This window comes from Cyprinus carpio, chromosome B3, assembly GCF_018340385.1.
Source record: "Cyprinus carpio isolate SPL01 chromosome B3, ASM1834038v1, whole genome shotgun sequence".
In the NCBI taxonomy this organism is placed as follows: Eukaryota; Metazoa; Chordata; class Actinopteri; order Cypriniformes; family Cyprinidae; genus Cyprinus; species Cyprinus carpio.
Window position 1 is genome coordinate 9,255,484 of NC_056599.1, and position 24,900 is coordinate 9,280,383.

The following is a 24,900-nucleotide window of genomic DNA, read 5'->3' on the forward strand; positions in this document are numbered from 1 at the left end:
TAATTGCCAGCGATATCGTTGACTTGATTGCACAGATACTATTAAAACTGAACTGACCTGGACGATGACATCACTGAATTCAATGATGAACTGCCTTTAACTGAAAAATGAGTGCTTACTATTAGGTACTTGCATTATTGACACACTATTTTCCAAATTAATGTTGTTCAGTTGCTTTGACACAATCTGTATTGTTAAAATCGCTATATAAATAAAGGTGACTTGACTTAAATAAGGTTAGTGTGTATCTTTTAATAAGGTACGCACCAGTGACAGATCATGTCAAATACTTAATACTGTTTGATAACAGCTGCCCTCTGTGTGACCCTGCGGTCATGTTGACCTCTGACCCTCTGCAGAAAACACAACTTCATTACAGCATGTGTAACGGACTTCCTTTACAAGCATACAGCTTCCAGTAGACACTGTTAATCCTGCACTATGAAGGAAGGATAGTTTGTGTGTGTGTGTGTGTGTGTGACTGCCTTGTTCTCAGCTGTCAGACCTCGAGTGTGTTTATGACTGATGTTTGTTACAGATGTAAAACTGCCTACAGCTTCCAGTAGACACTGTTAATCCTGCACTACGAACAAACTAAATTATGTGTGTGTGTGTGTGTGTACACAAGCGGTTTGGCACAACATCCCCATTAGTGTCTAATTAGTGTCTAATTAAAGTGTAGAAACACAGATGTCTCCATTTGCACACTTATTGATTAGAGAGCTGGTACAGAAACAGAACACAAACAAACCTGCAATATTTATTAAATAGAATAGTTAGTCTGACAGTGTGGAGGTTTATGCTGCTCTGATAACAGATGGATAAACATTAAACTTGCTTCGAAGAGCAGAAAATCTCGGTTTATGCCAAGTCATGTAGAAATTGGATCTGGCTACATGTAAAGAACTGAACCATGATCTTATAAGATGTGTGATATTGAAAACAACATGAAATGGCATTCATAAACCATTTTACGTACATAACATTACACATACATAATATTAAATAACAGGAATAAACATTAAAAATACTTAATTTTACAAATTTATAAAAAAGTTTATAATATAAATTCATTACCAGGATGTAGTCTCTCTTTGGATACTGGTTTACAGTAGTCTATTCGGCCTTGATGACATCAGCCTGAAAAGAAAGTTGTTTCAGAGGCAAACTTATTCGATTAAAAAGCTTCAATTTTGTTTTCATGACAACTCTGGTTTATCAGTTGCATGTCATTGGCACTCTGTCTTTTAAAACATTGATCTGTTTACAAGAGTGAAATGTCAACTTCTAACTCAATGTCTGTAAAGAACAGAAGTCTTTTGCTAGCCCCAAATACTAGCACCCAAATCAGAAGAAAATGTGCCAGAACAAAGAAAAACACAAATAAAACACTGGCACTGCATTCACAAATTACAAGTAAGTCATCATTTACTCACACTTTCCATATTAGCTTATTTTTCTTCTGTTGATTAAAATAAAATAAAAATAAATTAAAAAGGGATGTTAAGCAGAATGTCAGCACTTTTGATTTTCACACAACAAAGTGGATCAAAAGATTGTCAGTGCAATAAATTTGCATGGAGGCCAAATTCTGCCACAGAAGAAAAAGAAAACATGCTTTGGTAAATCATAAAATGACATAACTCCAAATTATGAGATAAAAAATTATGAGAATAAAAAGTCTAAATTGACAAAAAGTCATAATTATGACTAGATTAAATAATGAGATATTATATAAATAATGAGAAAATTATGACATTCAAGTTAATTATGAGAATTCATTATGATATAAGTATAAATTACGACATCAAAAATTATGAGAATTCATTATGATATAAGTATAAATTACGACATCAAAAGTCACCTGACAAATTGAAGATGAGATGTCAAAATGAAGTTTTTGACAGTCAACATTTTAAAGTCAACTGATATAAGAAGTCACCTTTAACTGCCAAAATATATATATTTTTTGTGTATAATTATGACTATCTCATAATTTCAATTTGTCATAATTATGGCTTTTTATGTCGTTATAAGTTTAAAATTTGTCATTAACATTTTTGTCAATTATAATTATCATGACTTATCACAAATTCGATTCATGATTGATGTCATAAGTGTCACTTTTTGTGTCATTAATTCATGATGCCACAATAATGATCATAATTATGATTTACCAAACAATTTCTTATGTGGTTTTCCGTAAATTTGTACCTGCTCCTCTCACAAAATGATCACGACTGCTGAAGTCTTGGAATATAGTGCACGATTCATAACATTTATGTTTTCTGGAAATTAAAATATTAATTCCTGTCATTTGGTTTCCACAGAGGAAATGACACACTCAGTTTTAATCCCTGTAAACTCACCACTTCTACACAGCAGCACTGGAGAGAACAGACAGACACTGAAGAGTGAGAAATACATTCAATTAGGCTGTACTCTCTGGAGTGTGATACCTAGAGGCCCATTCCACTGCTTCAACACTCTGCTGCTCCAGAGCGCCTCCATGAGGGAGTGTGTGGACCTGCAGCTTCGCCTGTTTGCCTCCAACACATTTCAATTCAAGGACCCAAGAAAGAAACACACACACACACACACACACACACACAGAGAGAGAGAGAGACTTATCCCAAACACCTGCCTCAAGTACAAAACTTCATCCAGAGAGAGCTAAAAACAGGTGGAAGTTAGTACTAGCTGATCCTAACCCAACTTACCTGAGTCTCTTTCATAATGTAATCTCTCTGCGGCCGGTTCAGAGCAGCTCGGACCCTGACCCGCGCCTCCTACAGGCCTGAATTCCACAGAATTACACGCTCCAAACACAAAAGAGATTGTTGTTCGGCTTTGTGATTTCACAATAAGGATCACAAGGGATCAATCAACGAGCTAAACACTGAAAATAGCCAATGAACACTGAAGCGATTGTCAGCGCTTGTGATTGTTGAGCGTGTGTTGCTGTGGAGGAAGACAGATCAGCACGTACATGCTTTCCACCGCTTCAATAAATGGACTAGAACGACAGCTAATTATTCACCCTTACAATGAAGATTTTCTTTCTTAGTATTTCTCAGTACAAATATCTGTACATTCTTGAATCAAGAAACATTCACTTCAGACACAAAATGACTTCAAGATATTATATCATTTTCAATATATATATATATATATATATATATATATATATAGAAATTGAGTTTGTGCTTAAAATAAGAAAAAAAAATATGCCAATGGGATCAGAAATATAGCTTCTTAATTTAAAGGGGAAAAAAGTCTTTTAAAAAAAAAAAAATTTTTTTTTTCTTCAGAAAACACGATGTATAAGTAAATGTATCTTTGTTTGAGAATGTTTTCAGTATTTTACAGAAAAATAAGACAAAAATGCTGAGTAGGAAAATATTTTTTTGCAGTGCACTTAGCAGGGAAATCATTTGTTAATAAATCATTGCCATGAAATTTTGATTTGTGGAAAGCAGCTTCCTTGACTCATGAGAGAAAACTGCTACCATGACCAAAAAACTTGGTAATACCTTGTAAAACATTTCCAACTAATTCAACTAAAAAGAAAAAGTTCAGTTGCTGCCTTAAGTTCTTAAAGTATTATCAAACTGGCTGAATAAGTGTATATATATAGAAATCTTGAGTAGGTGAATCTTGTATAAAAAGCTGAAACTGGTTAAATTATTTTCATGAGTTAAAATAATGGAAATACGTGTTACCATGATATATGGATCATATTTTTAACAGCTTATCATGGTACTTTATTATAACTATATTATGTTTTCAGTTTCGCATACATGTAGTGACCTAGAAAAACAAAAATGTCCATACACCAAGGCATTATTGTAAAACCAAGTCTGAAAAGCCTTGACAATAACTCAATACTTCATATGTTCATGTATCATTGACACATATATGTGAACTAAACTTATTGACCTGAAATACTAAACAATTCACACATCAACAACAACAAAAAAAAAAAAAAAACATAAAAAAAATTTATTGTTGTTTCAAAAAAAAAAAAAAGTATTTGATTAAAAAAAAAAACATTTAATATATAGTCCTCAGATTTACTTTATTGTTGTACAATACTGAAATCAGGTTTAAATGGAAAAGAATGGTTCAAAGATAGGCCTATATATAAAAACAAGCTATTACTATAGTATTGTACAAAAAACTACACCATAGCACTACTTTGTCAGTGAAAATATACCTATCCTCATTTACGGAGACAGAGACTAACTAAATCTAGTGACCTAGAATACTGAAAAAGTACGGCCAAATAGCCGAGAAGCTTGTTAGCAAAACAGCGGCGAGATAATCAGCTTGTGGCTGATCCCTCACTGACCTCTGTGTCAGGGGTCAGAAACAGGACTGTGGGCTAGAGGAGGATCTAGATTAGTCACAGGACAAAATAGCTCTCAGAGCACCAAAAGATGATCTACAGGGGTCTGGAACCAGCTTTCGCTCTTATCGCTGCCAGGAAAAAAGACTATATGTTGCTACAGAGCGCAACAGTCAGATTTCAGAAGAAAAAGTCAAGCGCTTTTCACAATACATACATACTATTTCAAAGAAGCTTTACATAAAATAAAAAGTGTTTATGAGATAATATCATTTTGCCTTATATAGTTGCATTTAGCATATTAGAGCTGGGCGATAATATCTATATAATATTTATATAGTAAATCTAACATCTGAATGATATAGTTTACATCCTGCAATGGTTTAAACAATTATGGAGCCATGATATGCAATATAGTACAAATTTGCTGTATATAGGCAAGTAAGCTAGGATGTACTATAAATCCAACTTTATAGAGCTGTATGGTATAGTTTAAATTTTGCAACAATATAATATAATATAATATATAAACTGAGCGACTGAATTTACTATTCAGGATACATGGCTTTACACGAGTACACTGTATGTATGCAGGTAAAGTTGTATTATATCTAACTCCATACAGCTGTGCAGTAATATAGATTAAATCTGGAAATGATAAACACAATTACAGAGCCAAGATTTCTGCTTACTTGAGTATACTCACACTGATATTACGTCTACTCTTTGGTCTCACTAACTATTATCAGTTCTAGAGAAAATAGTTTTGGCAAAATCTCATGGTTATGTAAATTCAATGCTTAAATCAGATCGCTGCCTTTATATTTTTGACTACTAGAAACTTTTTATGATGGTGGTTGTTGTTGTTTATTAAACATTTTATTCAATAAATAAATTTTTTATATATAAACAATATTTTCCCTCTGTCGGAGAAAATAATAGCCTACTTAAAACAATAAAACGGCAATGTTATAAGAAAATAATAGCCTACTTAAAACAATAAAAGGGCACGTGTTTATCAGAAAAATAACACGTATACGGCAAAGATGTCACACGTAATCATACACTACCTAAAAACAAACAAAACCCACCCAAAATACAGCCATATCTCACTTATACAACAGTTCGACAGCGCAAATGTGTAAATACATAAAAAATAACAAGAGAGCCCTTACCAAAAAATAAGTATACTTAAATAAAGTTCAAGTATATTTTAAGTATACTTTTCTTTAAGTGAACTTACATCATACTTTAAGTATACTACTATGTCCCTAGTTAGGTTTTAATTTGTATATATTTTGTTATATGAAGATCTCAACATACAAAACATCCAAGAAAAGCACATGGTATCTGCTTTTAAAAAACATTTTATTCTAGCTTCATGCATTCTTTTTTAAACACTTTAATGTGGGTGTGTCATAAAAAAAATAAAGAAATAACATTTGAACAAAAAGCTGAAAAAAGACTATGAATTGGATTCAGAATGATAATCAAAACATAGATGGAGTCGATCAACACCCCAAAGCTTGACTGTCATTATTACCTCTTCATCAGTTGACAGTTTTTTTCCATAAAGTTACAGTTTTTGATGCTGTTTCATGTCAGATGATTGTGTTAGATTACATGTGTTTTGTATCTGTTGGTTCTTTTTTTTCTTCACTTTGTGTTTTATTGGAAATCCTGTACAGAAGATGCGTACTAGCGCCCTCTACCGTATAACAATGAAAACACGGATTCTAGGAACACAAGTATAGTTCAAATATATTTAGCTTTTTGTAAGTACAACCCAAGTACACTTAAATGTCATTTTAAGTATATTTCTGAGGAGTACATAAATCCCATTTCTGAGAAGTACATAAAAAGTAAACTAAAAGCATACTTTCCTATTTTTTAGTTTAAAAGAAGTATACTAATAGCACACTTGAATAAACTTATTTTTCGTAATGGGAATACATAATCTTTAATATCCCTCCTCTGTGTTAACTACTAACTACCACCTTCCACCCAAAACTCAAATCCCAATTTTACAGTTAAACAGCTGAGCCCAAGACTTCCAATACTGATCCCAAATATAACAAAAACATAACTATAAAACAAGTAACGAAGAAACGCTTAGATTACAAAATTACAAACTTATTGTATTACTGTGTTAAAAGCCAAGTATTATTAATGAGACAAAAGACTGCCCGTTATATTTACCCAAAACAAAATTTATCTCCAGTTTAACCACTATAGAGACTCCAGATTCCAAAAGATCTGGCCGATATGAGGCGCTCTCTCCTCGGGTTTATGAATGCTGAACAAATTTTGAAACAGACGTTATCTTTATTAACAAACAGCATATTTTAAGTCCATACAAGTACGTTCTTGCCTAAAATGCTCTTAAAACTAACTTTTAAATTATAGTGGATTTGGGCATCCGCCATAACACTATCTGTGAGAAATCTGGCAACTTCGGCAAGCGGAGTGATACAAACGGTGAAATGGCTGTTGGACTGTAATATAATAAAATAATGAATCAAAATATAAAGAATTTTATATCTTCGCATTCTCTGTTTTTCTTCTGATTTCACGTCAATGTTTTTATGTACATATGCATTCAAGTAGAGCACGTTGCATTGTGGGGTACTTTATACCACATAGTGTACTTGCACATTCTGTCAAATTTAGCAGGTCCTCTGGGTGTTTCACGCATCTTGGAAACCTGCATGAAGAAAGAGAGAGAAAAGTGTTATTCCAAAGCTTATGACTCAAGACAAAATATACTCACATTAGCATACATTTTAATTCAGACCTAACATGAGTCTTTCACAAAGTGTTCTCATGCATAAAATGGGTCTGATACCGGTCCAGCTTTTCTTTGAGTACGTGGCCTTGAAACTGAGATGTCTAGCTTTTGCGTCAGGTGTGACATGTGAGTTTATGAACTACAGGACGCGGTTCAGCTCAAGGTCCTGCTTTATTTAGAGGTCATGAAAGGCTGTGATGGAGGCAGATGCAGGAGTCTGACACACACACACACACTCTCAGGTTGGGCTCCTATCGTTTCCTCTCATCAGCATCACTCAGTGCCCGGTCGCCATGGCAACGCCTCCCACATCAGTGTTTCAGTGAGATGTGTTCATTACAGCCTTAATTTACCTCCCACAGTCTCGCTTTCTATCTTTCAGCGCTACCTCTGATCTTCTGCTGCTGCCTTTTCCTGCTGTCTGACTGATGAGGCATGTTTTTGCACCTTACCATGCCGAATGCGAAGAAAAGGAGAGCATTTCATCCAAAACTGAACATAAAACTTCAAAATAAACTCAACGCTGATGAACAGCTGAATCTAAAGTCTCTGTTTATTCTCTCATGTTTATCTGTCCGTCATGTGTTCTCCAACAATCAGACGTTCACTTCACTATAAACGCTGCGGCGTGGTCACAAATTCCGCCATATAGTCAAAAGCGTAACGATGGACTATGAACTCAGACTTTAGGGCTGCATGCGAAAGCCTAGGCAGCTGACTTGCTGCTGCACAAATTCACCACACAAAAACTATTCAGGAAAGCCTTCTTACACAAACGCACAACATGAAATACAATTCAAACATCCTTCTGAGGCAGCCTACAATTTGATCTACAATTTAATGATCTTTTGGTGATAACTAAACAAATATTTAAGTACTATAATACTGATTTCTCACTAGAAATAACATCAAACGTGCAAAAAGTTAGTCAGAAATATACATTTACACACAAACTGATTACCAAATGCAACTTTCAGACACCATCTTTTTTAGCTCAACAGTCACAGAATGGAACGCACAGGATTGTGGGATATCAAAGGCAGCGAAGGATACATCTATGCTACCTTCAAAATTCGATCAGAAGAAGGTACCTCCGGAGACAGGAAGTAAAGCATAATTTAGGCAATCGTTAATAGGCAAGTAAATTCATCCACCATTTTCCTAACGAGCCTACTGCGTTTTAAATTACGAGAGGCACTTCTGGTTTGAGGAAGTTCCACTCAAAAAGATAGGAACAAATCATTTCAAATCAAAAGACTGCGCTAATAATCCTTATCCATCATTTTGACTGAATGGGCTTTCAAAATGTAATAAATTTTCATTAATTTTCTATTTTCAAATGTCAGGAGAATGTTATATTTGGGATATTAATGTGACGTGATATAACAACACTATAGAAAAACTCTTTTCAGCCCGCTGCATTACCCGATTATTTTCACGCTTCCTTAGTATTTTGCTGTAAGTAAATGAAAAAAGACTGTGCATTTGTGGTCTGCTCTTCTGATTTTATTTACCATTCACTCTAAAAAATGCTGGGTTAAATATGGACAAACCCAGCGATTGGGTTGTTTTCAATCAACAGTTCGGTTCAATGTTTAATCCAACCTTCTGGGCAGTAACCTAACCGCTGGGTGAAAACAACCCAATTGATGGGTTTGTCCATATTTTACCCAGCACTGGGTTTTATTTAACCCAGCATTTTTTATAAACCACGAATAATTCCCTGGAATGCACTAAAAATTAGTGCATTCCTTTTTCTCCCCAAATCCTCATGCCTCTTCTCTTTCCAGGTTTGTTTTCACATGGATGCTGTAAAATGTAATTGTTACAAAATATATATTACTATAATGATATTTGATGGAAACAGTCCACGCTCTGAGACGCGCACTTTTATGACCGTGCATGCGCATTGGCTGGTCTGGCCGGAAAAATAAGCTTTTTGACACTATTAGAAAAGATAATGAGATGATTGTTTATGAAACAGATTTCAAATATGAAATGCAATCAGAAGCGTGATGAACGGCTTTAAAGAATTTGATGTTTGGAGCTGTACTTTGCATGACTGAAGTGCTCAAGAGGCATTTTGATGGCCATCAAGTGAAATGACTTGCCTTAAAGGGACTTTGATATGAAGCACAGCTCAATAACAACATAATGATTGTTCAGCTGATGAAACATCTATATGAAAAAGAAAAAAAAAATGCTTTGTTTTGAAAATGTTTTGAAAAATCTGAGTTGTTAAAATTAAGTGATCTAAGACCTTTACAAAGCATGTGCACTTTAATCCGTGATAAATTCATTATGGCATCCAACCTTATAAAGGTCTATAAAGTAGATTGGAATGAGAGCGTTTCGCCCTATAAATTTTGCTGAGGAATGGTAAACATAAGTTTTGGTTGGATGTGATTGTGTTCAAACTTCACATGTGCAACCTAGTCCACAACATCAACGTGATTCATTAATGACAAACACAAACCATATTGACGTTTAACACTACATCTATTGTTTTAGCATTTCAAACAGTCTTGATATTTTATCCAAATGCAACAGCATTTCAGGTGATTTTTAAGGCTTTCCAAGACCTCTCAGAGATTGGCACCAAATCTTAGACGCCATCTTACATGATCAAATTCAGCCCATAAAGAGGTCAAAACTCAACAAGGAGAGGACGAGCCCCTCAGGAGGGGCGTGGAGGTCAATCAAATCATCTTTACTAACAGTGCACTAAAAAGATATGTTTTCTCTAGAGATCCATCTTATAAAGAGAGGGTAAAGTTTGAACTATTTTTGGTGCAAATTAAAAAATCTAGACCACATTAACAACACCGCATGTGTTAAGATCATCTGTAGGACGACAGGGATTGAAATGTACCTTCTCATACACACAACACAAGCCATTTGAATAATGCTACATGCTGCATGTGAATGCTTACACACCAGCGCCACAAAGTGGTCATCTGAGGAATAGTTTTTAGTGATGTTCTGCCAAATCCCATCAAGCAATCTGACATTTGATTATGGCTATCACAACTCATCAATGAGACCATTATTTTGGGACACTTAATTTGGAAAGCATCTTGTGTGAACTAAAACAGACCTAAAAACCTTTTACTCTAAACTAAAAAAACAAAAAATACATAAAATAAACAAAACAACACAACTCAACACAAAAAATAAAAAAAATTCAAAAAAAAAAAGTTTCTTGAGCAGCAAATCACATATTAGAATGATTTCTGAAGGATCATGTGACACTGAAGACTGGAGAAAAGATGCTGAAAATTCAGCTTTGACGTCGGGAATTAATTATATTGAAAACATTTTCAGTTTCAAATAGAAGACAGTTAATATTTCACAATATTCCTGTTTGTTTTCCTCAATAACTTTAAAAAACCTTTGAATTTGAACTCTGAATTGAAAAAAGACAAGAACATCGCAAGTGTTAGGTTTTAAATTAATTTATAAAAAAAAGCATTGACCCACTGAAGCAGAACAAACATCAATCATATTTTTTTTTTTGCTTTTGTTTGAAACACATATAATCCGTCAGACTCACCAGCCTGACCAGAACTGAATCAAATCATTAAGCAGACAGAATCGGCCTACACCAATACAGCCTAAAAAAAAAAGGGAACGAAACGGAAAGGAAACAGGGAAAAAGTAAACAAAAAGAACAGTCTGATCAAGTGCAGAACTGGTCTGATTCAAAGCAGTCTCTCATATCTTGCTTTTTTTTCTGGATTACATCGACGGCACAGGTACGTTTGTCTAGTCCGTTACATGCAAGCTGGATGAAAACAGTTCGACTACACATGGAAATGACACGTCCACTCCAGCATCTGCGTGAAAATATGTCGGTGTAACAAAGCCGGTTTTGCTCAGATTTAAAAATAAACAGAAAAGGAAAAACATAGGAAGGAAATACTCCACTGATACATTTTTATCCATCTTAGAAAGAAACTACGCCTAGTTTCACAAAACAGAAAACGGACACAGTCCGGACGTCCCATGTCCTCCTCTGCTCATATGCTGCTGATAATATATATTGTTATTATTACTTTTTAAAACGTCTCTATAAATGAAAACACGCCCAGATCCTATGCTCCACGTATGAACGACAAAATACTGCATATTATCCACTACGACGGCTGCAGGGGGTTGTGGGAGATGCTGTCAGGCTAGCTGCCGAAAGTTTAGGAATATCTGATGTGTTTTTGGAATATTTTGATCCCTTTGGCTCCATGTACAGTCTTAGTATGCACTATTTTAAAAAAGACAACAACCTATTTGTGGTTTATGGAGTGTAATTCCATTCCAGGACATCCTCTTGGCTTTTCACCCTCCGTAATGGACTGCCAACTTTGGAATGTTGGATCGAAGCCCGTGTTCCGCTGTCAGTGCCAAAAAATCCGGATTCCGCAAGCGGGAGTTCTGGAATTCTCAGTCTGCTGTGAGCAACACACGAGTTCCGGAGGTTCTAGAATTCCTTTTAGTGTGCACCGACTCAACATCTGCACATCCGGAGGGCGTTTTTGCTTTCAATTTTGTCCACGAGTCTCTAAAAATCACCATGACTCCCAAAGAACGGAATCTGAGCTGATCGAACGCCTACAACATCTGTGAAATTCTGTAATAAAATGCCCAGTTACGAATCAGATGGCAGTTGCTCTTGTGTTTCGAGGTGTGAGTTTTTGTTCAGTCGGGCATTTGAGTATTAAAACGGAAAACAGGTAGAAGGGTTGCTACAGAAAATGACAGATAGTAACGGAGAGTATTTTATGCATTTGGTTCTTTCTTGACATTTTTGCTTCGGTTCAAAGAGTTATTGTCCAAGCCTTCAGTTTTGGCACCGTGAGCTGCTGGATGGAAGAGAAACCGTGATGAGGAGGAGAAAAAGGAAAAGAGAAAACCAGAATATAGGGAGGGAAAGTGGTGGTGGTGGTGGTTAATGGGTGACTAGTTGTGCTGGTTGGTGGAGTTTGTGTCCGCAGCGGTTCCGTTCGGGTCGGTGGTGACTGCGTGTTCTTCGTCCTCGGTTTTCAATCGTTTGCTCTCCGGGGGCTCGCTCCCGTTTTCTCCGTTCTGCCGCTTCATGGGGAGGGAGGCGGACGCCGAGGCGTGAGTGGCCAACATGTGTAATGGACTCGACACTGGAGACAAACACAAAGAGATGCTTGACATTAAAATCCTCTCTCAAGTCTTTGAATAATATCTATAATAATCTATTATTATTATTTCTAAGACAGAAATATATTACTAATACTGTAAAACAACTGCACTGTAAATTTAAAAACAAAATGAATAAGTATACTTTTAAAAGTTAAAGTCTTGGGCACTGGGGTCTGACATTAGAATTCACTTTTGCTTCACGTCAAAGGGTTAACAGCAATGGTGAAAAAAAAAAAAAAAAAAAAATCATGTTTATTAATTATGTGACTTTGCAGTAGTAAAATTTAAATATATATAACTTATTTTCTTCACTTTCAAGACTTTGAGCCTTGAGCTTCTGGTTTTCTATGACATTAGAATTCATTTTTGCTTAGATTCAAAGGGTTAACACAGCAGTTGTGAAAATAACTGTTTTACTTTACAATAGTAAAATTACAATGCATATGACTTCACTTTTTTACTTTCAAGTTTAAAGTTTACAGTTTAAGCCTTGAACTTTCGGTTTTCTTTGACAGAATTAACTTTTGCTTCATTTCAAAGGGTTAACAATGCTTTAAAAAAAGAATATTTCATAAGAATAATAATTATATTACTTTACAGTAGTAAAATTACAACATTTCCAACTTAATTTCTTCACTTTCAAGAGTTTAAGCCTTGCACTTTCAGTTTTCTTTGATAAAATTACGTTTTTTTAACTTTAGAGGATTAACAATAGTTGTAAAAAAAAAATTATATTTCATAAGAATATTAACATTTCCAACTTAATTTCTTCACTTTCAAGAGTTTAAGCCTTGAGCTTTTTGACATTAGAATTTATGGTGCTTTGTTTAAAAAGGGTTAACAGCAGTTGTGCAAAATAATATTTGATAGTAAGTGTAACAATTAATTTACAGCAGTAAATAAGAATTTTGACGAAGAACTAAATCTTTGGTTTTCTTTGACATTAGAATTAGACTAATTTTTGTTTTGCTTCAAAGGGTTAACAACAGTTGTAAAAAAAAAAAAAATGAATGTTTCATAAGTATATTAATTATTTTACTTTACAGTACTACAATTATAGCATTTTTTAAACTTAATTTCCTCACTTTTAAGAGTTAAAAACTTGAAGTTTTTGTTTTTAGAATTCACTTTTGCTTCACTTTGAAGGGTTAATGAATATTAAATAATAAATATACATAAATTATTTTAAATTTAAGTCATAAGTGTTGTAATTTCACTACTATAATTTATTTGCATTCAAGAGTTAAAGCCTTGAGCCTTTACTTTGGTATAGACTGAGGTAGATAAATTGAAAAAAAAAAAAAAAATTACAGTATATTCACTATAGAAATTTACAGTAAATACAGAAATGTAATACAGAAATGTCATTTTCAATACTGAAATGCCCATGACTTTGAGTTCACCCATTTTCATGACTTCTTCAGTTATGAAATGGGGGGAACAACAACCAAAAAAAGAATATGAATAGAAAGAAAATAAAATCTGCATTCAAAGTCTGCTATCCTGTAATGATATGATTAATGTTGAGTGTGATATCAGATGTGCGAATGAATACCTGCGTTAGCCTGGCTCTGTATCGCAGTGGCGATGGGCACTACATGAGTGCCATTCTGGGTGATGGTTTTGATTGGCAGTTGGTGCTGGCCCAATGGCGCTTGTTGCACTATGGTAACCGTCTGGAGGGGTGTGGCCGCAGTGCTGCTTTGAATGATCCTATTGGCTGAGCCTATAGAGCCATGAGTGATGCCAGGAACTGACTCTACCTTCACTAAAGAGACAGAACACATTTTGGTACTGATTTTTTTGAAGAAACTCAAACCAGGTCAAGTGCCTGGACCCAAGCGCTCACCTTTGACCTCCTCTCCATTCTCCAGAGTTTCTGTTTTGATGGCGGTCTGCAGGTTTGCTCCGCCAACTGTACTGACAGCCATTGCAGGGATCTGATGCACCACGTGCAGCGTCTGCATCAGCGGCTGCGCAGAGGTGGAGGACGTGACGGGGGCTGCCACAGCGTACGTGACGGGTTTGATCGTCTGCGTTAACGGACGCTGGACCGCAATCAGAACCGGCTGGGTGGTGATGGGAGACGCTGAGAGAGAAAACAAGCACACACTTAGTGACGTTATGTAAACTAATTGATGCATTATTGACACACAGATTGAGACAGATACAGATAAACAGTGCTATTTTAGGATCACTGAGAACCTAATTTATAGATTTTATTAATATTTCAAACAATTGTTTATTTTTATATAGTTTCCATTTTAAATATATGTTTAAGTAATTTTGTTGTAGGTTTTAATTTTTTCTTATTTTTTATGTCTATACAGTTTTTATTTATTTCAGTAATGTCAGTCAAATCAAGTTTAAACTAAAATGAGAAGTTTTTCTATTATTTTATTTATTTTTATTCTAGTCAAACTTTATTATTTTTTTTAAATAAAGATTTTTTTTTTTAAGGTTTAATTTACTATAATAACCCTGCCGATAATCTGCAATTTTTTTTTTGTTAAGGCCCATAACAAAAACACAAATAAACAACTAAATAAATCACATTTTATTACATTTGTAGTCTACAATTTTATTGTAAATTAATATAGAGTGTTGCACAGATTTGGACAGATACCGATAATCGCTAATTATTTTTTGTTAAGGTCCGTAAAAAAAAAAAAAAAAAAAAAAAAAAAACACACACAAATAAATAATAATAATAATAATAATAATAATAAATAAATTAAATTTAAATGAGTAGTCTACAATTTTACTGTAGACCAGGGGTGGCGAACATCTGTCCTGGAGAGCAGCAGCACTGCAGAGTTTTGCTTCAACTCTAATCAAACACACCTGAACAAGCTAATCAAGGTCAGAAGGGTCACTAGAAAGCTACAGGCAGGTGAGTTTTAATAAGGGTTGGAGCTGAACTCTGCAGGGCTGCGGCTCTCCAGGACTGGAGTTCGCCACCCATGCAGCAGACTTAGTGTTGCACAGATTCTGACAGATACCGATAATCTGTGATTATTTTTATATTAAGTAAATAAAAATGATAGAAATGATAAAATATAGATTAGCAGGGCTCCACACTAACAATTTTTACTAGGAGCACTGTAGCCCCTGACTGAAAATGAGGAGCACAAGCAGAAAATTTAGGGGCACACCTTCACATATTTTCCCCATTTTAACTGTATTGCTGACAAATGCTTTGAAAATAGATAGACTTAACTCAGAGATTACAATATGCAGTATTCTTTTAATTTCAGAGAGATATGACATTATATATCTCTCTCTATATATATATATATATATATATATATATATATATTATATATATATATATATATATATATATATATATATATATAATAAATTACTATTGTTTTGCATTAATAAGTGCATTTATTAGTTCATTTCTTGTTTATTGCATGTTTATACTAGGGCTGTGTATCACCAGCCTAGTCACGATAAGATACGCATCATGATATACAGGACTGCACTGAATTTCACCTCAGAATTTAGTAAACAGCTGTTTATTAAACTCTGCATACTATAGGGCCATTTTTTAACTATTGGCAGAGCAGGCAGCTGACCTCTGCATTATGTAGGGCCTGCATAACTGTACCATAGTATAACATAGGTAATGGCATATGTTTCGAGTTTACATTGGGCACTCCCCACCAGGTACAATATTCTGATTGTTTGCATCTTGTTTTTAAGCCCATAGATAATAATGTATTCGTCCTAATAAATTTATATTGTAATGCACTCATAGTCATACTAATATATTAAAAAATCATTACAAATCACTGCTGATATGTTATCATTGCACAAATTAAGACACTTTATTTAAAAAAAAAAGAAAAATTAGAGGAGTTCTAAACTTATGCGCTGTCTTCACTGTCTCACGCACACACGTTTAGTCACTCATACAGATCATATTGTGTGCGTGCGCGTTTTCCACCAAATGAAAATAAATAAAATAAAAATCAATAAAATAGCTTAATCGCTCATTAGCTACATTATCTTTCTCAACAAGGAGCTGGTTTTATAATAGTGATTTTAGTAAATATCATTTTATATTTTCACATAGTGATTTTATGGTTATTTAAAATTTCAAAAAAATTGCCGGAAAGTATAAAATGAATGACTGAACGCCAATAACGTCCCTCTGCTGCCATCTACAGGTTATAATGGTGATTTGATGCATTTTTAAATTTTACATAAGCGTTGGTTCACCATAGTATATTTTGGTCATCTCATTGAAAATAACATTCAAATTGGATCATTTAAGGAGCTTTAAAGTGCTGGAAACAGTTGTGTGAAATGCTTGTAGTCATTGAAAATTGCTTGAATTTCTCTCTCAAAAGGCGGTATAAACCCTGAAATTAATAATGTAATAACATACGAATATTTCTGCCACACCATGGTTACAGTTAGCGTTACTGCTTCTGTTTGCTATGTCAGCGCCATTTGATCTGTTTATAACAGAGATTTCTGTGCAGAATTTGAATGCTATTCATCTTGCAGGGACCTTTATTTATTCTACGGTGAATTCAACTGCATTTGGTCGCAGTCTGGAGCCCTGATTAGTCTACAATTATACATCAAATATTATTGAAAACAGACAAATATAGATAAAACAAATAATACATAATTATAATAAAGATCAAGAGTTTCTTAGAGTAAAAGATCAACACAAGTGTATGTTTGTTTATGTTTGAGTACCTGTGGTGTTCTGGGTAAAACGGGCCTCTTGAATCACAGCTAGCTTGGGTTGGACGGCAGCAGCGGAAGCAGCAGCAGGGGGCGGGGCAGAGGTGGGCTCTGGCTCCATGTGAACAGGTGAGCCTTCCCGTGATAGGCTGTCGGGGGTCTGCACACCGCTGGAGTGGGCGGAGAGAACACCCGAGTGATTGGGCGACGCCGGTGCGCTCCTGTTGTCAGAGACCAAAACGTCAGGATGCATTTTACATACATTACCGCTTGAAAGTTTGGGGTCAGTAAGATTATTTTCAAAAGAAATTAATACTTGTATTCAGCAAGGATGCATTAAAAGATTTCTATTTCAAATTAATGCTGCTCTTTTAAACTTTCTATTCATCAAAGAATCCTGAAAAACAAAATGTTTCAGACTTTCCACAAAAACACAAAGCAGGATGATTGTTTTCAACATTGATAAGAACATCGAATGCTTAAAGTGCTTGAAGTGCTATGACCCTGACCTGGATGAGAGGGGTCCCAGCGGGGTCCTGAAGCACGGGACGCCCCGTGGCCGGCGTTTCCTGAATGCCTGCTCCACGAGTTTGCTCTCAGATGATGGGTCTATCCTCCAGAATGAGCCCTTGCCCGGCTCTTCCTGTGAGCGTGGGACTTTGATGAAATACCGATTCAGTGAAAGGTTATGACGAATCGAGTTCTGAAACAGAGAATTCATTCATATTGTCAAGTGACATCATCATATATCTGATGCATAGATTCTCACAGACATAGTAAGCAAGTAACCATGTTTGCAATTTCGTTATTTTTACAACAAACTAAACCTATAAAAATTAATATATAAATAAATCTATAAAAATATAAAGATAATATATATATATATGAGATACGTATGATAAATATGAGAAGCCTACAACTGTATATCTAACATTGTCTAAATCAGATGAATATAAATATACTGAAGTTAAAATAATATATATAAAGTAGCTTTAGGAAAGAAAATTACTAAAAAAAAAAAAAATACAAAAAATGTAAATTGAGAATCAAAACATTTTTTTCAGTGTCTCATTCATAAACGCTTGTTTTGTTACTGGATGAACCAGCGATTGTGAATAAATCTCTTGAATAATGGTTCAATGATAAATACTTTTCTTAAACAGTCAGTTTACTTAAAACTGACTACTTACCTACTTAAAAACAACGCTCACAGAGTGCCAAAAAGCATTACATTCCTCATATATCATACAGAATTATGATTTACTGTAACTCCTTTCTGAGGGTGTCTGTTCAGTTCAAACAGCATTGTCTTCAGCTGATCTGACGGTGTTGCACTGACCTGCCAGCCTTTATCTGCTGTCCTGTAGTACGGGTAGTTCTTGGTGATGTGTGTGTAGATGCCGTTTAGTGTTAGCTGCTTGTCCTGCGCCATCGTTATGGCCTGAACGATCAACTGAGCATACGAGTACGGGGGTTTGGAGTCATCCTAGAGAAACAGACAGATTATTAGAAGATTTGACCTTTAAGATGAACTAATTTAGATTCTATCAACAGTTTTTAGAGTACTTTTTGAGAACAAAAACTTTGAATAATTAAGATTTTTAATGCTTTAATGTTTTTGAAAGAAGCCTCTTCTGTTCAACAAGACTTCATTTATTTGATTACATATACAGTAAAAAAAGTAAAATTGTGAAATATTATTACAATTTAAAATAGTCGTTTAGTATGTGAATGTATATTAAAATGTTATTCCTGTGATCCAAATCTACATTTTCAGCGTCATTGTTCCAGTCTTAGTGTCACATGATCCTTCAGAAATATAATATAAATTTAATCTAATATGATGATTTGCTATTCAAGAAACATTTCTAATTACTATCAATGTTGAAAACATTTGTGCTGCTTCTTATTTCTTGTGATAAACTGAGACATTTTATTTTTCAGGATTCTTTGATGAATAGAAAGTTCAAAAGAACAGCATTTATTTGAAATTCAACAATGTAACATTATAAAATCACCTTTAGTCAATGTAATGCATCTTTTTAAATAAAAAATATAACATTTCTTTCTTTCTTGTTTTTGTATCATAATCTTGCTTGAAACATTTGAATGATCACCATTTCAACAAAAATATTGAAGCATATTAGAATGTTTTCTGAAGGATCATGTGACACTGAAGACTGGAGTAATGATGCTGAAAATTCAGCTTTGATCACTGAAATACATAACATCATAACATATATTCAAACAGATAACAGTTATCTTAAATTCCAATAATATTTCACAATTTAACTGTTTTACCATATTTTTAATCAAATAAATGCAGCCTTGGTAAGCAATAAGTGATTTCCTTTCAAAACAGTAACAAAAATCTTAATCATTCCTAACTTTTGACTGGTATTATATGTCTCTGGTTATTACATCTCTGATAGTGTGAGGTTTATCAGTACAGACAGTTTGTCACCTTTGGACTGTCTCCTTCTGATGCCTCTTTGTCGTTCTCAGACTGAGAGTTATCATTCATGAGCTGTAGGTCAGGCACGATCCTGCCCAGTCTGTAACCGGATGATCCCGCACCACGTGGACTGGACGGACACGAGTTAGCAGCACTGACAGAGAAACGACAGAGAAATGTATTACCAAACACTCCAAAACCATCATCTGAAATAGAGTGATGGAAACAGATGGACCGCAGGAAAGGAGGAAGTTTAATTTTCTATGCAGAACAGGAAACTGCCTCATTTGTGTAGCAGCCAAACTCAATTAAATCAATCAAATCAAAGTAGCCCATAAAGGACCCAGCTGCAGCTGCAATTCAAACTCAAACACACAAAATCACCAACTTAAAATGAACAAGAACGTCACAGCTTCTGTTCCAAATGCACTTAAAATCTTCAACGACAACAACAAAAAAGCTTTCATATCATTCTGCTATAAATTATATCTTATAATTCAGCCAGTGTTATTTTCATTAAAAGTAAAAATAAAATTTAACAAAAAAACAAAAAAAAACACAACATCATGTATTTGTACCTGATTGGTGTACGTTGGTGATGGTGTGTTCGTACCTGATGGTGAGTGTGAGCGTCGGTGAACATGGTATTTGTTGTGTTCGTACCTGATGGTGGGTGTGGTGTGTTCGTACCTGATGGTGTGATGGTGATGTGTGGTTCGTACCTGATGGTGTGTTGGTGACCGTCGGTGATGGTGTGTTTCGTGTGATGGTGTTCGTTGTACCTGATGGTGTGCGTCGGTGATGGTGTGTTTGTAACTGATGGTGTGCGTCGGTGATGGTGTGTTCGTACCGGATGGTGTACGTACCTGAGGTGTATTTGTGTACCTGATGGTGTGACGTCGGTGATGGTGTGTTCGTGCCTGATGGTGTGTGTACGTCGTACCTGATGGTGTGCGTCGGGTGATGGTGTGTTTTGTGATGGTGTACGTCGGTGATGGTGTGTTCGTACCTGATGGTGGTCGGCGTCGGTGTATGGTGTGTTCGTACCTGATGATGGTGTGCGTCGTTGATGGTGTGTTCGCACCTGATGGTGTGCGTCGGTGATGGTGTTGGTGTGCTTTGGTGGTAACATACCGTGATGGTTTGTACCTGATGGTGACGTCGTGATGGTGTGGTGTGTTCGTACCTGATGGTGTGCGTCGGTGATGATGTGTTCGTACCTGATGGTGTGCGTCGGTGATGGTGTGTTCGTACCTGATGGTGTGCGTCGGTGATGATGTGTTCGTACCTGATGGTGTGTACGTCGTGATGATGGTGATGGTGTGTGCGTACGGTGGTGGTGTGTGGTGTGTTCGTACCGTACCTGATGATGGTGTGCGTCGACCTGATGTGATGGTGTGTTCGCCTGAACCTGATGGTGTGCGTCGGTGATGGTGTGCTTTGGTAACATGTATTTGTACCTGATGGTGTACGTTGGTGATGGTGTGTTCGTACCTGATGGTGAGTGTCGGTGATGGTGTGTTCGTACCTGATGGTGTGCGTCGGTGATGGTGTGTTCGTACCTGATGGTGTGCTCGTACCTGATGGTGGTGATGTGTGTTTCGTTGATGGTGATGGTGTGTGTGGATGGTGTGTTTCGTACCTGATGGTGGTGTGCGTCGTGTGATGGTGTGTTTTGATGGTGTGTTCGTACCTGATGGTGTGCGTCGGTGATGGTGTGTGTGTGCGTCGGTACCTGATGGTGTGCTCGTACCTGATGGTGTGCGTCGGTGATGCGTATGGTGTGTTTGGTGTGTACCTGACCTGATGGTGTGCTCGTACCTGGTGATGTGTGGTGGGTGGTTCGTCGGTGATGGTGTGTTCGTACCTGATGGTGTGCGTCGGTGATGGTGATGTGTTCGTTGATGGTGTACCTGATGGTGACGTACCGATGGTGGTGTTCGTGATGGTGATCGGTGATGGTGTGTTCGTACCTGATGGTGTGCGTCGGTGATGGTGTGTTCGCACCTGATGGTGTGCGTCGGTGATGGTGTGCTTTGGTAACATGTATTTGTACCTGATGGTGTACGTCGGTGATGGTGTGTTCGTACCTGATGGTGTGCGTCGGTGATGGTGTGTTCGTACCTGATGGTGTGCTCGTACCTGATGGTGTGCGTCGGTGATGGTGTGTTCGTACCTGATGGTGTGCGTCGGTGATGGTGTGTTCGTACCTGATGGTGACCGTCGGTGATGGGTGTTTGTACCTATGGTGGTGCCGGTGATGGTGTGCGTCGGTGATGATGTGTTCGTACCTGATGGTGTGCGTCGGTGATGATGTGTTCGTACCTGATGGTGTGCGTCGGTGATGATGTGTTTGTACCTGATGGTGTGCGTTGATGGTGTGCGTCGGTGATGGTGTTTGTATTACATGGTGTGCGTCGGTGATGGTGTGCGTCTGTGATGGTGTGCGTTCGTACCTGATGATGGTGTGTCGTGATGGTGTGTTCGGTTATGGTGTGTTTGTGATGGTGTGCTTCGGTGATGGTGTGCTCGTACCTGATGTTGTGCGTCGGTGATGGTAACTTATGTCGGTGATGGTGTTTGGGTGATGGTGTGCGTCGGTGATGGTGTGTAACTGATGTTGGTGTGTTCGTACCGATGGTGTGCGTGATGTGTTTGTACGGGATGGTGACCGTAGGTGGTGTGCTCGGTGATGGTGTGTTCGTAACTGATGTGTGTTCGTACCTGATGGTGACTGGTGTGTGTTCGTCGGTGATGAGGTTGTGTTCGTACCTGATGGTGTGCGTCGGTGATGATGTTGATGTGTTGCTCGTACCTGATGGTGTGCGTCGGTGATGGTGTGTTCGTACCTGATGGTGTCCGTGTGATGGTGTGTGATGGTGATGTGTGCGTCGATGTGATGTACCGATGGTTCGTACCTGATGGTGTGTGCGTCGGTGATGTTTGTTGATGGTGATGATGTGTTCGTACCTGATGGTGTGCGTCGGTGATGATGTGTTTGTACCTGATGGTGTGCGTTGGTGATGATGTGTTTGTACCTGATGGTGTGCGTTGGTGATGATGTGTTTGTACCTGATGCTGTGCGTTGGTGATGATGTGTTTGTATCTGATGGTGTGTGTTGGTGATGAAGGCTGTCAAGATAACTAATTATTTATTAACTAATTAACTAATTGTTCCTAATGGTTTGTGTCGTTAGTGATGTGTTTGTACCCGATGGTGTGTGTTGTTTATAAAATGTTTCCTGATGGTGTGTGCTGTATATAAAGTGTTTGTACCTGATTGTGCCGGTGGGCGAGGGCAGGGGGCTCATGAGGTGAGCGATGTTATCTGGGATGTTAATGGTTAAAGGGGAGATCTGTGGCTGAACCGCTTTAACCGGAGACTCCGATTCCTGCTTCTCACGCTTGACACTCGCCAGCGCACTGAACGTGATCTTGATGTTTGTACTGGGGAACCGAAATGTGCACCTGAGAAAGAGAGAGAAAGCGATTATGCAACTTAAGAGACATAATCGTTATGGATCATACAAGCATCAACACGAACCTAAGAACGAGATCTGTGGCCAAAACAAAGCTTCACGCTTCCAAAACACATGGGTGGAGCGTTTAAGGTAGAAAAGAGAGAGAAGAGGCCATTTAACATTTAAAGAGGGGTCTGAAATCATAATATCAATTGATGCGTGAATGTTTTTACAAACAATTAACACAGAAATACATTCGGCTCATGTTTTACAAATGAGTCCCAGTGAACAAGCACATCAAAAGGTCTTTACATGCAAACTGAAATCACAAAAAAACAGGCAGCGAAACAGAGAAACTCACAGTTTAGAATATTTATATTTGCAGTCAGTTCAATAAGTGTAACTGGTTTATTAAATGCATGTAAACACTGTTGCTTCAAACAGAAGTTTTCTTTGACTAAGATGACTGTGGCAATAAAACCCAGGTGTATAAGTGATGCTAAAATTAACCACCCCTTGACAAAATAATATTCAGTGTTAACACTAACAGCCCCATGAGTACACAAGTCACTTCACCCACCAAAACATGAACAAACACAGCTCACACAGAAACCAGTTATTTTAGCACAGCTAATCATACAGCATTACAATAACATACTGTGCTCAATAAATAAGAATAAAATGCACAAATTAATCTATTTTCCAAAATGAAATGCCACTGGAAAAAAAGCCCTTTATTTTAAAAAAGTTCAATATTAATACTGTTATATTTACATTTTTTAAGATATAAGATATATATATCTTATTAGCATACATATGAATCTGATATATTTAGTTTGCATTCCACTGCTTACTAGGAATAAAATCACAAATAATTCTTCCAAAATGATTATAAATAATTATAACAATATTAAAATTAGGGCTGTGCAATTAATCGCATGTGATTGTCATGCGCATCTCATCAGTGAAGCCGGTCCCATGATTAGTAGTAAATCAGCATCACCTGCTTTCAGATTGAGCGGCATTCACTACACAAGAGCCGTATTTCACTGACAAGCTAGGCGATATCGTGTTCAAAATCGAATGCGATTCATCTGCGATTATGAACACAATATTGCGTAATTGTCAGACTTTTAAATATCAGTTTAATTCATAAACTACTACTTGTTAACTTGAGAAGACAAAAGGTAAAGAAAACACATCAAAACTGGTACATTTCTTAAAGAACACAGGCGCCCCCGTAAAGAAACAGTGGAGAGATTTCCCTCTGTGGTGGACAAGGGCCAGTCTCTCCTCTCCGGCGTCACGGTCCATATGGTTGGCACTGGGCGCAGTGTTTCTGTGCCAAACCTTGTACTAAACTTTGCGCCAGGCCCCTGCAGACCTGGCACACAGGCCGGCACACATGCACACCAATCACACCCAGCGTCTTCAATTATCCCGAATCCTGCTTATTCACTAACAAATGAAAGAAGGATTTTGTTCTGCATTCGTTCAGGAACAGAGACGGCATTCGTACGTGTCTGGAATAAACACCGTCCTGAGTCAAGTTACGTCCAACATCCAGACTCAACTTTTAGAAACTAAAAAGCCGTGAGAGGAAACGGTGCAGATCTGAAATCAGTTTTTATTGCTTATGTGAATGACACTTTAAATTCAAATTAACTTATATCATAAAAAAAAATTCATTCAAATTCAAAGTATCTTATTTGGTAGAAAAAAAGTCATGCTGGTTGAAAGTCTCTTTGCATTCCGATAGCAATCACAAAGTTAAGTGGTCTAAATGTACTTATGTCTATTGAAGGCGTAGGACCATAAAATGCTTGTCCAATCATATCTCTCAGTCCGAGGGCAACGATAGGCTGTCCTACCTGCCTCTCAATGTATGTATTTGCATACTTCTGTGCACCCTCTTCACGCAGACACGATGCGCCACCAGCACGTTCCATTACGCTATTGCAGATCGCATGAGAAT

General features: G+C 36.8%; 1 protein-coding gene and 1 long non-coding RNA gene across 2 annotated transcripts in view; both read right to left on the bottom strand.

The window, feature by feature from the left end:
- Positions 1 to 10,575: 10,575 nt before the first annotated feature.
- LOC109051403 (forkhead box protein K2-like) overlaps positions 10,576 to 24,900 on the bottom strand; it is a 28,820-nt gene continuing 14,495 nt past the window's right edge. Inside the window, exons 2-9 of the mRNA XM_042719552.1 lie at positions 22,741 to 22,932; positions 19,474 to 19,618; positions 18,349 to 18,495; positions 17,519 to 17,712; positions 17,022 to 17,230; positions 14,152 to 14,391; positions 13,858 to 14,070; positions 10,576 to 12,283 (exon numbers count right to left, since the gene is read on the bottom strand). Of these exons, the coding sequence (XP_042575486.1) occupies positions 12,090 to 12,283; positions 13,858 to 14,070; positions 14,152 to 14,391; positions 17,022 to 17,230; positions 17,519 to 17,712; positions 18,349 to 18,495; positions 19,474 to 19,618; positions 22,741 to 22,932 (1,534 nt within the window). The 3' untranslated portion in view covers positions 10,576 to 12,089. The remainder of the gene's footprint in view (positions 12,284 to 13,857; positions 14,071 to 14,151; positions 14,392 to 17,021; positions 17,231 to 17,518; positions 17,713 to 18,348; positions 18,496 to 19,473; positions 19,619 to 22,740; positions 22,933 to 24,900) is intronic.
- LOC122136467 lies at positions 20,893 to 21,685 on the bottom strand. Its single transcript, XR_006154154.1, has 2 exons — positions 21,555 to 21,685; positions 20,893 to 21,044 (listed from the first exon to the last, which is right to left on the bottom strand). It is a non-coding gene; the product is annotated as an uncharacterized LOC122136467 (long non-coding RNA).